Genomic DNA, 12,635 nt, shown 5'->3' on the forward strand with positions numbered 1-12,635 from the left:
AAGGCATTTCCCTCTTACAAGGGAGGTAGCCAAAGAACAAAGGCATAAAACCACTCCCACCCATTCCATCCCCAAATTCTCCATTCCCATCCACCCCCTTCCCTCCTCTGTACCATGTTAAAAATGCACCTTGTTCCTTCCCTAGCAATGCTGCTACTTTATCTCAGGTGAGTCTCTCCCATGACAGATTGCCCTCTTGGCCTAGTCAATACATTCTCCTCCAGTTCTCTGTTGCCCCTACACACCTTCATTTGTTCAGCATAAAAGGCCTGATTCATATTCCTAATAGGTGACAAAAGCTTCCCCATTCAGGACACCGCCTGACAACAGGAACCATGAAAATAAACACTTCTTTTTTGTCACATTTATTTTGTTTTTTATGATGTTATGACTGCTATGAAAATATACAACATAACATGGGACATACATTTACACATTTACTGCAATAAGAAAATAGAAATGGGAAAGCAAAATCATATGCTGAACACAAATATATTTCTTCAAACAACAAGGGAAAAGGTCCAGCTTGAGATGAACAAATGCCTTTGTCTCAGCCAGATAACTCCCGCAAATTTAGTCAATTAATCATCTGAAATGTTTTTTACATTTGTTCTAACAATCTTATACAAACCTATAATAGGTCTGCTGATTATTTTGAACAGTTTTATGAGTTACAAAAATGAAACCAAAAAACATCCATTTTTGAAAACAAGGAGAGCAAAGCACCAATGTTCTGACTAAACTCAAAGGGAAACCATATACAGACATTCATTAAGTAACTTTGTTCTCTCTCAAAAAATGTCTCATAAAGTCCATAAAACAACAATCCCAACTGAAAATAAGCATGACTACAAACTGATAACATATGAGCAAAATATTCACTTTTCTGCTGATACAACTTCAAATGTGAATTAGTTCTTGGATCATAAATTGGAATGAAGGCTTAAGGAAGCAACTTGGAATGAGGTCGGACATGTAATGTCCTCATAACAAAACTTGTTATACTGCAACAAAAACAGAGTATGAGTTTACCTTTCTTTACAGTGAAAACCTGTTCAGTTAGGTCTCATCCTTAAACAAACCAGATTCAGTTAACTGAGAAAGTTCCAGTTTCTAAAGCTATCTGTGTGACTGACTATTAACAAAATTGGATATATCTAGGAAAATATGGATCTTTTAAAAATCACAGCACAATATTCTTACTCTTATTCTTCTATTGTTGACAAGATATGTAAAAGAAAATTGGTAGTATGTAGCCATTCACACAATAAATCTTGTAGTTTTAATTATATATTGCCCTATCCCCCCTTTATAAGGGGGGTGATCCCCAAGTCATAGCACGTACCCTTTTCATATGCAGTTCAAATCTATTTGCCTAACTTGTCCACCTGGCCAATTGCATAGCAGATAATTGCATAACTACTTAATTGTGAAAATTATAAGGAATAAGAGATATACATGTTGAATACACTAATGTTTAATAGCCCATACATTTGTGTCCTTGGCTAATGTGTATTTGTATAAACCAGGTGATATTTAGAAATTAAAAAAAGGAATAAAAATCAAAAGTATTTCAGTTTTTATATTTCTTTAAAATGCACTAATAGAGTAACATAATAAAAAATTTACAATCATTATTAACTCTTTACAGAAGTGTGAAGTAAAACTATTCTCAAAAATTCTAAAAAAGTAAATTTAATATAGCTTAAATAAAATCAAAAGTTGTGTATGTTGTGGGCTATCCCTTTAAAAGAAATTATTTTGTTACCAGGTTTGTAAGTTTGTAACAGTCATGATTCTCTTATTTACATTTTTTTTATCATACTACTTCAGTCCCTTTATTCAAGTCACTTTTTTCTTTACTGCAATAGCTTCCTCTTTTTATCAATGTTTAAATTAATTTCCAAATAGAAGAGTGATGACCAGTTAAAGAGTTTTGCAAAACATTATACAATCATTCTAAACTGTTATTAGACTTGGACAACTGATTTGTCACTCTTGAACATTCCAAGACTACAAGAAAAGTTGGTGGCACCCTTACTCCCCTTCATCTTCTTGTTTGGCTAATGTACATTATTTCAAAGTAAGCGAGAAATTCTGGTGCGAAATCATGATCATCAGACAAATCAATAAATCCTTCAACATCATTTACAGGGACAAATGCTGATGTGGTAAAACAGTGAATTCTTAAACTGAATTAATTGTCTTAATGTATCCTATTACTACCTAAATCCTTTTTTTCTTATAATTTCACAATAAACAGTTATGCAATTGTCTGGGACACAACTGTCCATTTACCTCTCCCTTCTCAGCACCTTGTGGATGAAGGATCCTCCCTGTCCCCCACCAAACTCCTTAAGTCAAGGGCAATGCAGCAAGGCACAGCTATTCCACAGCCAGGCCTGACAGCCATAGCTGGCTTTAATTAGCACACCACTTCCAATGAAGTTTTACCTCAATGATCTGAACCTTGCATTTTCTAATACAAACTTAAAGAGCACTACCAGTTTGAGTGTGGATTTATTCTGAATAATATACAGTACAAGGTATGATATACTTTTACTATGACAGTTGGTAATTCTAAATACAACAATGCCCTTACATTACTTTTCCCAATCTTCAGTAATTTAGGTCCACCATTTAAACATTTGCAAACCATTTTTCATTTTTGACTGACAAAAAATGTAATTGTTGTTGTAAGATCTAAAACAGAAATCCAATAAAATAACTGTTTTGTGCAAAGTTACTGAACTTTGGAATAAGACACTGAATCAAGAGAACGAGCTGCATTTACAATGCCACAACAGATCCTAATGAAATTATCCGATCAAACCACTTACATACAAAATGAGAACAGTTTAGCCTTAGGGTAACAGTAGAATTATTCAGTGAGAGAATGTCTCTCTCTTCACTAGAAATAAATCCTCACTCACTGAGCCAACATCTTGTACAATTATCAATATAAATATGATGGAAAGGTAGATGACCCATGTGGTTTGAAACAAAAGGGCAACTAAAGTAATAGTTTGTCTGAGGTATGCTTAGTTGGTAGACAGCTTATACAGTTGTGATATTTATTCGCTGGTAAAATAAGGTTTGTAAAGTTGATAATAGAATACAACCACTTACAGGGCCTAATGGATTCCTTCATTATAAAAACATTACCACTAACTGCAAGGCTTGGGTATATCACAATGCTGGGCTTCAAGCCCACCCTTTTATATCATAATGTAGCTTTAGCTCAACCATAAACAACTATACCAATTTCTATACAGGAGGGAGGTATAAAAATGTTCCTTCTATGCTATATTTAAAATACCTAGGGTTTTATATGTACATAACTTCAAAGAAATATAAAACTTTATATATATATTTATTTACACATTCATACCTACTTTCATATATGAGAGTATGTACATTTAACTGAAAAAAATAATATCCATAACATTCTTAATACAAGTAATTTATCAATGGTGAGTGTGAAATACAATGACCTAGTCACTGAATGTAGAGGAGATGAGTGGGACCTGTTGACATGATGTGGATATGACAAAAGACTGGAAAAAGTGTGGTTAAAGAGAAATAAAAATAGTGATGGAGAAGATAATGTAAGCTTGGAATGAAAAAAAAAAATAAACAAGGAGAAAGCAAAGGAACTGATAGATGGCAGTGGAAAATGGAGATACAGAAGATATATTCCAAAAAGCTGGTGAATGAAGATAAAATGATATGGAATGTTTAACATAGCAGATTTTAGGTAGTGGGAAAGATGGGGTCATAGAGCTGAGCTCAACAACTTCTGTTTAGTTTCATGCTAAATGAGGAGGAAAGTTCACTGCACTACACTTATCCTCCAATCTGAGAGCAAGGTAGAAGACAATGCACACAATGGAAGGTCAGGAATTTATCCAAAGTGATGTGTTTTTAGTGCTGGGATACATGACTTAAATTGTCTGATAAGAAAGAAGACATCTGTGAGACCAAACGATTCCTGATAACAACAAAAGAAATAGACTTGCTTATGCACAAAAAGAGTGACTATAGAAGAGGGAGGAGAATGGAAAGGCCTTCTTTTAGCGTACCTACTACCCTCTGCATCTAAATCTCCTTCTCTCCCAGGTGACCCCCTACATCACTATAATTTCTGTTAACTGTTCACTTGCAACAATATAGACACCTAACATCACAACAACACACCATATGGCATCAAACTGAGCCAACATGGGTAATGGTATGGTTTTCCACAAACCAACATGTGGTCAGGAGAGATGGAGCGGAGGAAAAGGAGAAGAGGTCAGGGGCAGGTCCAACTTTATTGGTTGATTAAAAACAAAGAATGTAAACATAAAATGACGATTATGTGGATAAACAGGATACTGTTGTAATGATATGGAGACAATGACATTAGACATACTTGCCAAACAGATGTACAAGTACTGGATTTAAGAGGGTAAACAAGAAAAAGCAAATCTAAAGATGAAAAATGTAACGATTTCACACCGAAAGAAAACAACAAAAGGAAGAAAAAAGGGAAAGATGGGATACTACAAGTTTGAGCTGATACTGTAAAATTTAAGTGGTGAATGAATACAGCTTATGAAAATCTAACAACAAACATACATACATACATATATACATACATGCACAAACAGATGCTTGTATACAGGTATATGCATATCTATATACATACAACAAAAATAAAATATTGCAAGGTAACACATGCAAACTGAGTAGCAAATGTGCATATATAAAAACATGTTTAACGTAAATATACACTTTTCCAAGAACTGCAGTACCAAAGCCATAATGAGGTGAAGTAAAAATTCTAAAGTTGAAGATTCATTCCTGACATTTTAATTACCATTCAACAATCTTCCTCAGGGATTACACATATTAGTGTATGAAGTGTTAATTGTATATAATGTACTGCAATCCCACTGGGATTATTTTTGCCTGAATTACAAACTAATTGTAACACTTCTTGATTCCTTTCATAGTTAGGTATTTTGCGGCTTTGCAAAAATCTTCAATATATCAAGAGTGGTTTACCAGTAACAACAAATGCTATCTCCCAACAAGTTCCTCATTATTTACAAGTCATGTGTGATCTTCAGGGAAACATCTAAGATAAAAAGGAACCAGCACTAAAGTGAAGTGGTGAACAGCCCTTACCAGTCACTGTAAAGTAATATACATAAGCAAAATACAGATGCTGAGTACTATGAAGAAGGTCCAAGGGGGTGACCCATGTCCTTCACAAGTAAGACCATTCTTTTAGGTAAATAGTAAAAGGGGTGTGGAAAGCAGGGGTGGATGGAGTGAACAGGAGGGGGTGACCAAGGATGAGATGGATGGATGGGGTAAAAGGGGCATTAGGAATGAGGGGAATGTCTGTTGAGGACATAAGGGAGAAGAGAGAAGATGGGGTGAGTGGAGAATGGTTGTGTATGGATGATGCTGTGATGCATGGCTACCTCCCTTGTACATACATACATATACCAACAGCTTTTTCTCCCTTGCAAGGGAGGTAACCAAGTAACAAAGGCATAAAATCCACTCCCACCCATTCCATCCCCACATACTCCACTCCCATTCACCCCCCTCCCTCCATCTTATCTTGGCTCCTCCTGGATGACGGGTCATCCCTGCATCTCGCCCACTGCCCTGGGTCAGATGCAATGTAGCAAGATACAGCAAGGCCACATTTAATCAATGACCCCTCTCTCCATCCCCTCATGAAGAAAAAGAGTAGACGCGGAGAAATCCTTCTGGTTGCATAAAAAATATCATTCAAACATATCAAACAAACGCCCTCACCCCCCATCCCCCACCCACTCCCTTTCATGCATCTCATCATCATCCATATACAACTATTTTCCAGCTTTCCTCCTATTCCATATATCTGCAATACCTCCCATAGTGCCTCCCTGTTTACCGTCATTAGCCTTTTCCAAATCTATAAAGGCCCAAAAAAACATCCCTACCTTCTCCTATAGCTTTCTCACATATGTCTTACCACAAAAATCTGACACATGCAACCACTACCTGTCCTAAACCCACACTGTTCTTCACCATTTACTCCATCTGTTACTCCCCTAATCCTCTCACTCAAAACCCTTCCATAAGCCTTCCCAACTACTCAACAAACTGATCTCCCTGAAATTACTACACTCACACTTGTCCCCTTTTCCTTTGTAAAGTGGAACTATACAAGCACTCTTCCAGTCCTCCAGCACTCTACCTCCCTTGTAAGGGGGAAAAAGCCATTGGTATATGTATGTAAATAGTATCAATAATTGCTGCTCTAAGTTTCACTGTCTAAAAACTAATATCCCCACAATATCCAACAACAGTCCTTGGGCCATTTCACAGTTCCTTCTGGGCAGAAGTTTTGGAGTGATGTCTGTGTTGTATTGGTGTGAGAATGTTCCTATATCACCAACTATGAGGTGGAGAGGAACTATTACCAATTCTAAGATCTTTTTATGTGAACAAGCAGGGGCAGAGATAGGCTGATACAGTAAGACCATGTGGCCAGTCCTGAGAGCATCCACCCCTATGGATGCCGATACATTTTGAAGATGAGCAATGGGAAGATGATTCTAAGTGATATCCATTTCACAGAATCACCATTGACAGGGACAAGTCCCTTCTTAAAGCTGTGTTCTCTGTAACTAATCCATAGAAGAGTAGATGAGTAGGAGGAGAGGGTTATCAGTGTAGTGAAAGGATGTAGGTAAACCAATTTCAGTTGTCATGTTCTGTAGAGATGTGCCTCACTGCACTCTATTTAACCTAAACAGTGTAGAAAGAGATTGGGTGACCATTCCCAAAGTACTGAGAGGGGTGAGTGGATATTTTGATGAGGGTGTGTTTCCTCTTGACCACTCACTTTGCAAAGGAAATTGTGTCATTTCTTGACAAAAGAAAAAATAAACTGAAATACAAACCTTAACCCCATATACTGCATAAGTATGTGAAAGCGAGACAAAGTATGAAAATAAACCAAAAATGATACAAATAGTTCAAAGTTCCCTTACAATTTGGAAAAAAGCTTTACTTCTAGGATGTTAAAGGTATATATGAATATAACACTCGTGCTGTTAACCACTTTAATCTATGAAAGATGCCAGAATGGGAAATAAAATGTATGAAATAAGCTTACAACCTGATTTCAGATTTTCACTTCAGCCCATAAGTACTTTTGTGCTCTTGTTCATTTGTTAATGGATCACATGCTGGACTTGTGATCAATATATATTACTCTTCCAGATAAGACCTCAGATGAACCTACCTGGACAAGAGCTGTGTTCATTGTATATTGTCTTTTTTTTTTCAAAAGTTAAAAACTGGGCAAATGGTTGCTTTGAACCATCTAGACTTTTAGATATAAATACACACACACACACACACATATATATGTGCATGCGAGGTCCTATCAGTCCTTTTAGGAGTTAAATTGACTACATCTAATATCTTGATAATAACAACAACGACAATGACTGTCTCAAGTTTCACTTACAGAAAAGCCATAGTTCCACAGCTGCTGTTGTTGTTGTTCCCTAGACTGCCTGGCCAAGCTGTCTTATCTCCCTGAGGAATGCCACAGTTGGAAAAGGGCTTTTCCACAAATCCTTTACAGAGTGTATATTGTGTTGTTGGCATGCATGATTGTGTACAATGCAGTCTTCCATAATGTGTTGTATCATATGGGGTGATGTATTACATCCTGGACAGTTATCTGCAATCCAGTCATCCAGCCTCTTCTGGTAGCTTAGAAGGGCTGGATGGTGGATGCACCACATCCTGGTCATGTGGACTCTGTCCTTTTGGGGGAGAGAGGGTTCAGAAGGATGGATATCAGGGGGTCTGGCATGCAGCAATGTACTGTCCTTCAGTTTGTTGATGGAGCAGTGAGTGATATGATTATGGATATGCTTCTGGAGGCTGGTGTCTGGTAGTTGTGGAGGAAGAGAAGAGAGTATCTGTATGTGACGTAAGTATTTGGGTGTTCCACAGTAGTTAGTAATGGTACTCAAACCATTCCAAAGATCTTTCTCAGAAGAAAGTTTGGGCTTATCAAAACTGCGCTGGTATGGGTCTGTGAGGGGAGCAGTTGTCAGTTGTCCAATCTCCTTGTGTGAAAAAATGATGGGAAAACTGTCCAATCTCCTTGTGTGAAAAAATGAGGGGAAAACAGTCAAAGTTGACAGAGAAAAAATTTCAGTTTGTTCCAGGAACCTAGTGCCAGCCCCTTAGGGATGCAACTCTAATTGAAAGTGAGGGTGTTGATGGGTTTTGAAGACAAGTGTGACCATCATCACCAGGTACATTGTTGGAACCTGTTGTCTCATATTTTTCATTGGTTTATTTTTATCAATAAATCAATCTGTTGTCCCTGGTGTCCCTTGCAGAATACCTGCAGGTAAATGGCAACAGCCTCCGGCTGAGCTGGGATTTTATGTCATTCAGGGAAGATATACCAAAACATTGGTTACTATAAACCATCAAAATGTGCAAGGTACCATTACTCATCTTCAAGTTTGCATGTGTTTACCTAACTGTAATACAGAGGAAAAGGACCACTCATAGAGTCTCACCTTTGCATTTCCATCTGACAAACTTGGATTTAAAGTCATTTATGTTGTCTGTATTGTGCCACGTTGTATGTTTGTTGTACATGTATACACAATGCAGGTCTACATATAAACAGGTTCAATTGTGAAAATTCTGCTGTTGAATCATCCATTCTGCCAGCCACTGAGGCTAATAATTAAAAGAACAAAAATTCTAAATTGAAAAACATGGTGAAGAACCCCTCCTCAGGTAGTCAAAGGCTGACATTGTTGACAGTTATCCATGAGGAGAGGTTGATACCTTTCAACCTGTATTGTTGTTTGATAGATGTGATGGCGTGATCTGATTAACCGTTGAGCATCTCTGAGAACTTCCTCAGGGTCACTTTCAGGTGCTGCGGACAAAAATTTAAACATGACAATTACAGTGATAAAGGCAATATTGGCAAGCATCATCTATAACATTATCAACAATCAAAATAATGGACAAGATAATATATCAGCTGTATATTTTAGTAAATTGTTTTAACACTAGCATTTATACTTACAAATTGCGAGATGAACTGCACATGCATTCTTGTCCATAGTGAGGGACCATACATGCAGGGAGTGCACCAGCTTCACTCCGGGTAAGGAGGAAAGGTTAACACTAATAGCTTCCAAATCAGTACCTGGGGGTGTTCCTTCCATGAGTACATGACCCAGGTCTTTGACTATGGGTACTGTAGTTATCAACACCATCACAGAGAAGAGGAAAGTGCAGATTGGATCTGCAATTTTGTACTGAGGCTGTGGAATAGGACAAGTAGGTTAGATTATTTGGAGCATCATAATCTTAAGTTAGCTTTCCAATTCACAAGATTTTTACCCCCAACTTTATCATAAATTACCCCCCCCCATGGTTATCCATAAATTACAGTTTATCTCCATTGCCATAGGAAATATAAAAATGGTCCCATTCATTTAGAAATAGTTACATACATACATACATATACCAAGGCTTTTTTTCCCCTTACCAGGGAGGTAGCCAAAAAGGACAAGGCACAAAAACATTCCCACCCATTTCACCCCCGAAAACACTCCACACCCCTCCACCCTCCCTCCCATCTTAGCACCTCCTAGATGACGGGTCATCCCTGCACCCTGTCCACTGCCCTCGGTCAGAAGCAGTGTCGCAGGACAGCACATCCACAGCAAGGCCGCTTCATTAAATCGGCGACCCCCCCTCTCCGTCCCCCCATATAAAGGAGAGGACGGGGAGAAATCCCTTCGGGCTGCGTCAAAAATTTTTGCTCACACACACTACCTCACCCCCATTCCCCCATCCATTCCACCTCATGCATCACAACATTTTCCATATACCATTCTCCATTCACTCCTGTCTTCTGTCCTCTCCCGTCCTTCCTCAACCGACATTCCCCTCTTCCCCAAAGCCCCCTTCACCCCATCCATCCATCTCATCCTAGGACGTCCCCTCATGTTCACTCCCTCCACATCTGCCTTCCATACCTCCTTTACTAGTCTTTCTTCACTCATTCTTTCCATGTGTCCAAACCATCCTAATACTCTTTCATCCACCCTATCTCCCAGCTCCCTTTCCACCCCTGTTCTCCTCCTCACTTCCTCATTTCTCACTCTATCTAGCCTAGTAACCCCCATCATACTTCTCAGACACTTCATCTCAAACACATTCAAGTTCCTTCTCTCTTCCTCTCTCATGTTCCATGTTTCTGCTCCATACAGTGCTGTTGGCACAATCACTCCTTCATACAGTCTCCTCTTAGCATCCATTCCCAGATTCCTATTCCTCATTACACTTTTTAAACCACCAAGGCATTTACTCGCTTCTCTCAATCTACATTCTACCTCCACCATCACTCCATCCTTTCCTGCCACATTTGCACCCAAATATCTAAAACTATCCACTTCCTCCAGTTGCTCTCCCTTAATGCTCATTTACATCAAAAGAAAACTATTGTATACTGTAGTGTACAAATTGGCTTGTTGTACAGCTTCAACATTTCACTAATTTCACTAGGAAATACCACAGCACCCAGCAGACCATACTAAACAAAGCCCTAAAGACAATTACAGGCTGCACAAATGCAATACCTACATGCCATTTACACAATGAAATGTCTATCTATATACCAAGGGCTTTTTCCCCCTTACCAGGGAGGTAGCCAAGTCAAAAGGCATATACCTACTCCCACCCATTTCATTCCTATCCACTCCACACCCATCCACCACCCTCTCATCTTAGCTCCTCATGGATGATGGATCATCCCTATACCCAGCCCACTGCCCTGGGTCAGAAGCAATGTAGCAGAACACAGCAAGGTCACTTACTTAATGAGCGACCCCCTCTCTGTCCTCAGATGCATAAAAAGAGAAGATGCAGAGAAATCCCTTTGGACAGCATCAAAATATTCACACACAACCACTTCCTAATGCCACCCCATCTCCCACCTCTCCCTGCCTTGCATCACAGTATCATCTATATACAGCCATTCTGTTCCTCATCAATTACTCCCTCTCTTCCTCTCCTAATCCTCTCAACCAAACCATCCTATAAGCCTTCCCAACTACACTCAAAACTACTACAATCACATTTGTCCTCTTTTCCCTTGTAAAGCGGAACTATACAGGCATTCCTCCAGTCCTCTGGCACTCTACCATCCTTTGGACAAACATTAAACAACCTAACCAGCCTATCCACCATCACTGTACCTCCCTTTTTCAGACAATCCACATGACACCCATCTAACCCAGGTGCCTTCCCTGCTCTCATTGTTTTAATAACTATTTTCACCTCATCTTTTCTTATTTCTCCCCCATTTTCCTCATCCATCAGTTATTTTCTTGGTGGCTCCCACTGCAACCACCATTCCCTCCCTATCCTCCTTCACATTTAGCAACTCGCTAAAATAGTCCGTCCATCTTCCTCTTACTGCCACCTCTTCCGTTATCATCTCTCTTCATCTGCAGCTTTTATCTTTTCTTCTCTACTTGATTCGCCTCCCTTTCCTCTCCTAATTTCCTTCTTAAACATCTTTTTATTACTTTAAAATTTTTCAGTCATTCTCCTCCTCCATTTTACATTTACTCTCTTTTATCTTATGTTTAACTTTTCTTCTTTTTTCTTTGCACCTCTCATATGTTTCTCTTGTGCTATTTTGCAACCAGTCCTCCCTATCCTCCTTCACATTTAGCAAATCTCTAAATTACTCTGTCCATCTTCCTCTTACTGCCACCTCTTCTGTTATCATCTCTCTCCATCTGCACCTTTTACTTTTTCTTCTCTACTCCTTCATTTATTCTTCTCTTTGCATCCATTCCTAAATGCCTATTTCTCATGACATTTTTCATTTCATTTACGTTGCTTCCCTCACTCTGCAGTTCACCTCCAACCCCACTCCTTCATTTCCTGCCACATGTAACCCCAAATTCTTATAACTATCTACTTCCTCTAGCCTCTCTCCTCTAAGACTTACTTCCAACTTGCTACCACCCTCTCCCCTTGTATATTATACTGTATATTGTATATTGAAACAAACAATACTCACATAATATTTTATAATATAAGCAGCAATAAGAACTCCAACACTTTGAATAAGATCTCCAATAACATGAATAAAGGCTGCACGAATGTTGATATTTTGCCCAGGATTTTCTTGAGATGCTGAGGAAGAGGCAGGTGATAGCCGGGGTCCATGACTGTGGCCATGATGGCCAGCTCCAACATGTAGCACAATACCGAGCCTGCAAACCAAAAAAAAAGAACAAAGTGAACAACCTCTGGTGTCGAATAAATGTAAAAATGGGTTCATCAAGTCAAAACTATCCTTGTTTGCACTAAAGTGGTGCAATAGAAGTGTGGTATACAAAAAACTAAAAGTAATCAGCATTCTATTCTGCGTAGACTAATTTCCGATCATAAAAGAATCTTATGTGACATTTGTCCATAAGGATATCCCTAAAGACCCCATATGGGGGGTGAAATATTACAAGGTAATGCAATGGTATTGTGGAAGGAGGTTTCCTCAAGGATAATGTGGA

General features: G+C 38.7%; 1 protein-coding gene across 2 annotated transcripts in view; it reads right to left on the reverse strand.

The window, feature by feature from the left end:
• Positions 1–349: 349 nt before the first annotated feature.
• LOC143026492 (proton-coupled zinc antiporter SLC30A2-like) overlaps positions 350–12,635 on the reverse strand; it is a 35,327-nt gene continuing 23,041 nt past the window's right edge. For both annotated transcript variants that reach the window (XM_076186972.1, XM_076186971.1), the window contains exons 5-7: positions 12,143–12,338; positions 9,125–9,365; positions 350–8,971 (exon numbers count right to left, since the gene is read on the reverse strand). In XM_076186972.1, coding sequence (XP_076043087.1) covers positions 8,823–8,971; positions 9,125–9,365; positions 12,143–12,338 — 586 coding nt within the window. In that variant the 3' untranslated portion in view covers positions 350–8,822. The remainder of the gene's footprint in view (positions 8,972–9,124; positions 9,366–12,142; positions 12,339–12,635) is intronic.

The sequence above is a fragment of the Oratosquilla oratoria genome, chromosome 6 (assembly GCF_046742065.1).
Source record: "Oratosquilla oratoria isolate Oo_2021 chromosome 6, ASM4674206v1, whole genome shotgun sequence".
Lineage (NCBI taxonomy): Eukaryota > Metazoa > Arthropoda > Malacostraca > Stomatopoda > Squillidae > Oratosquilla > Oratosquilla oratoria.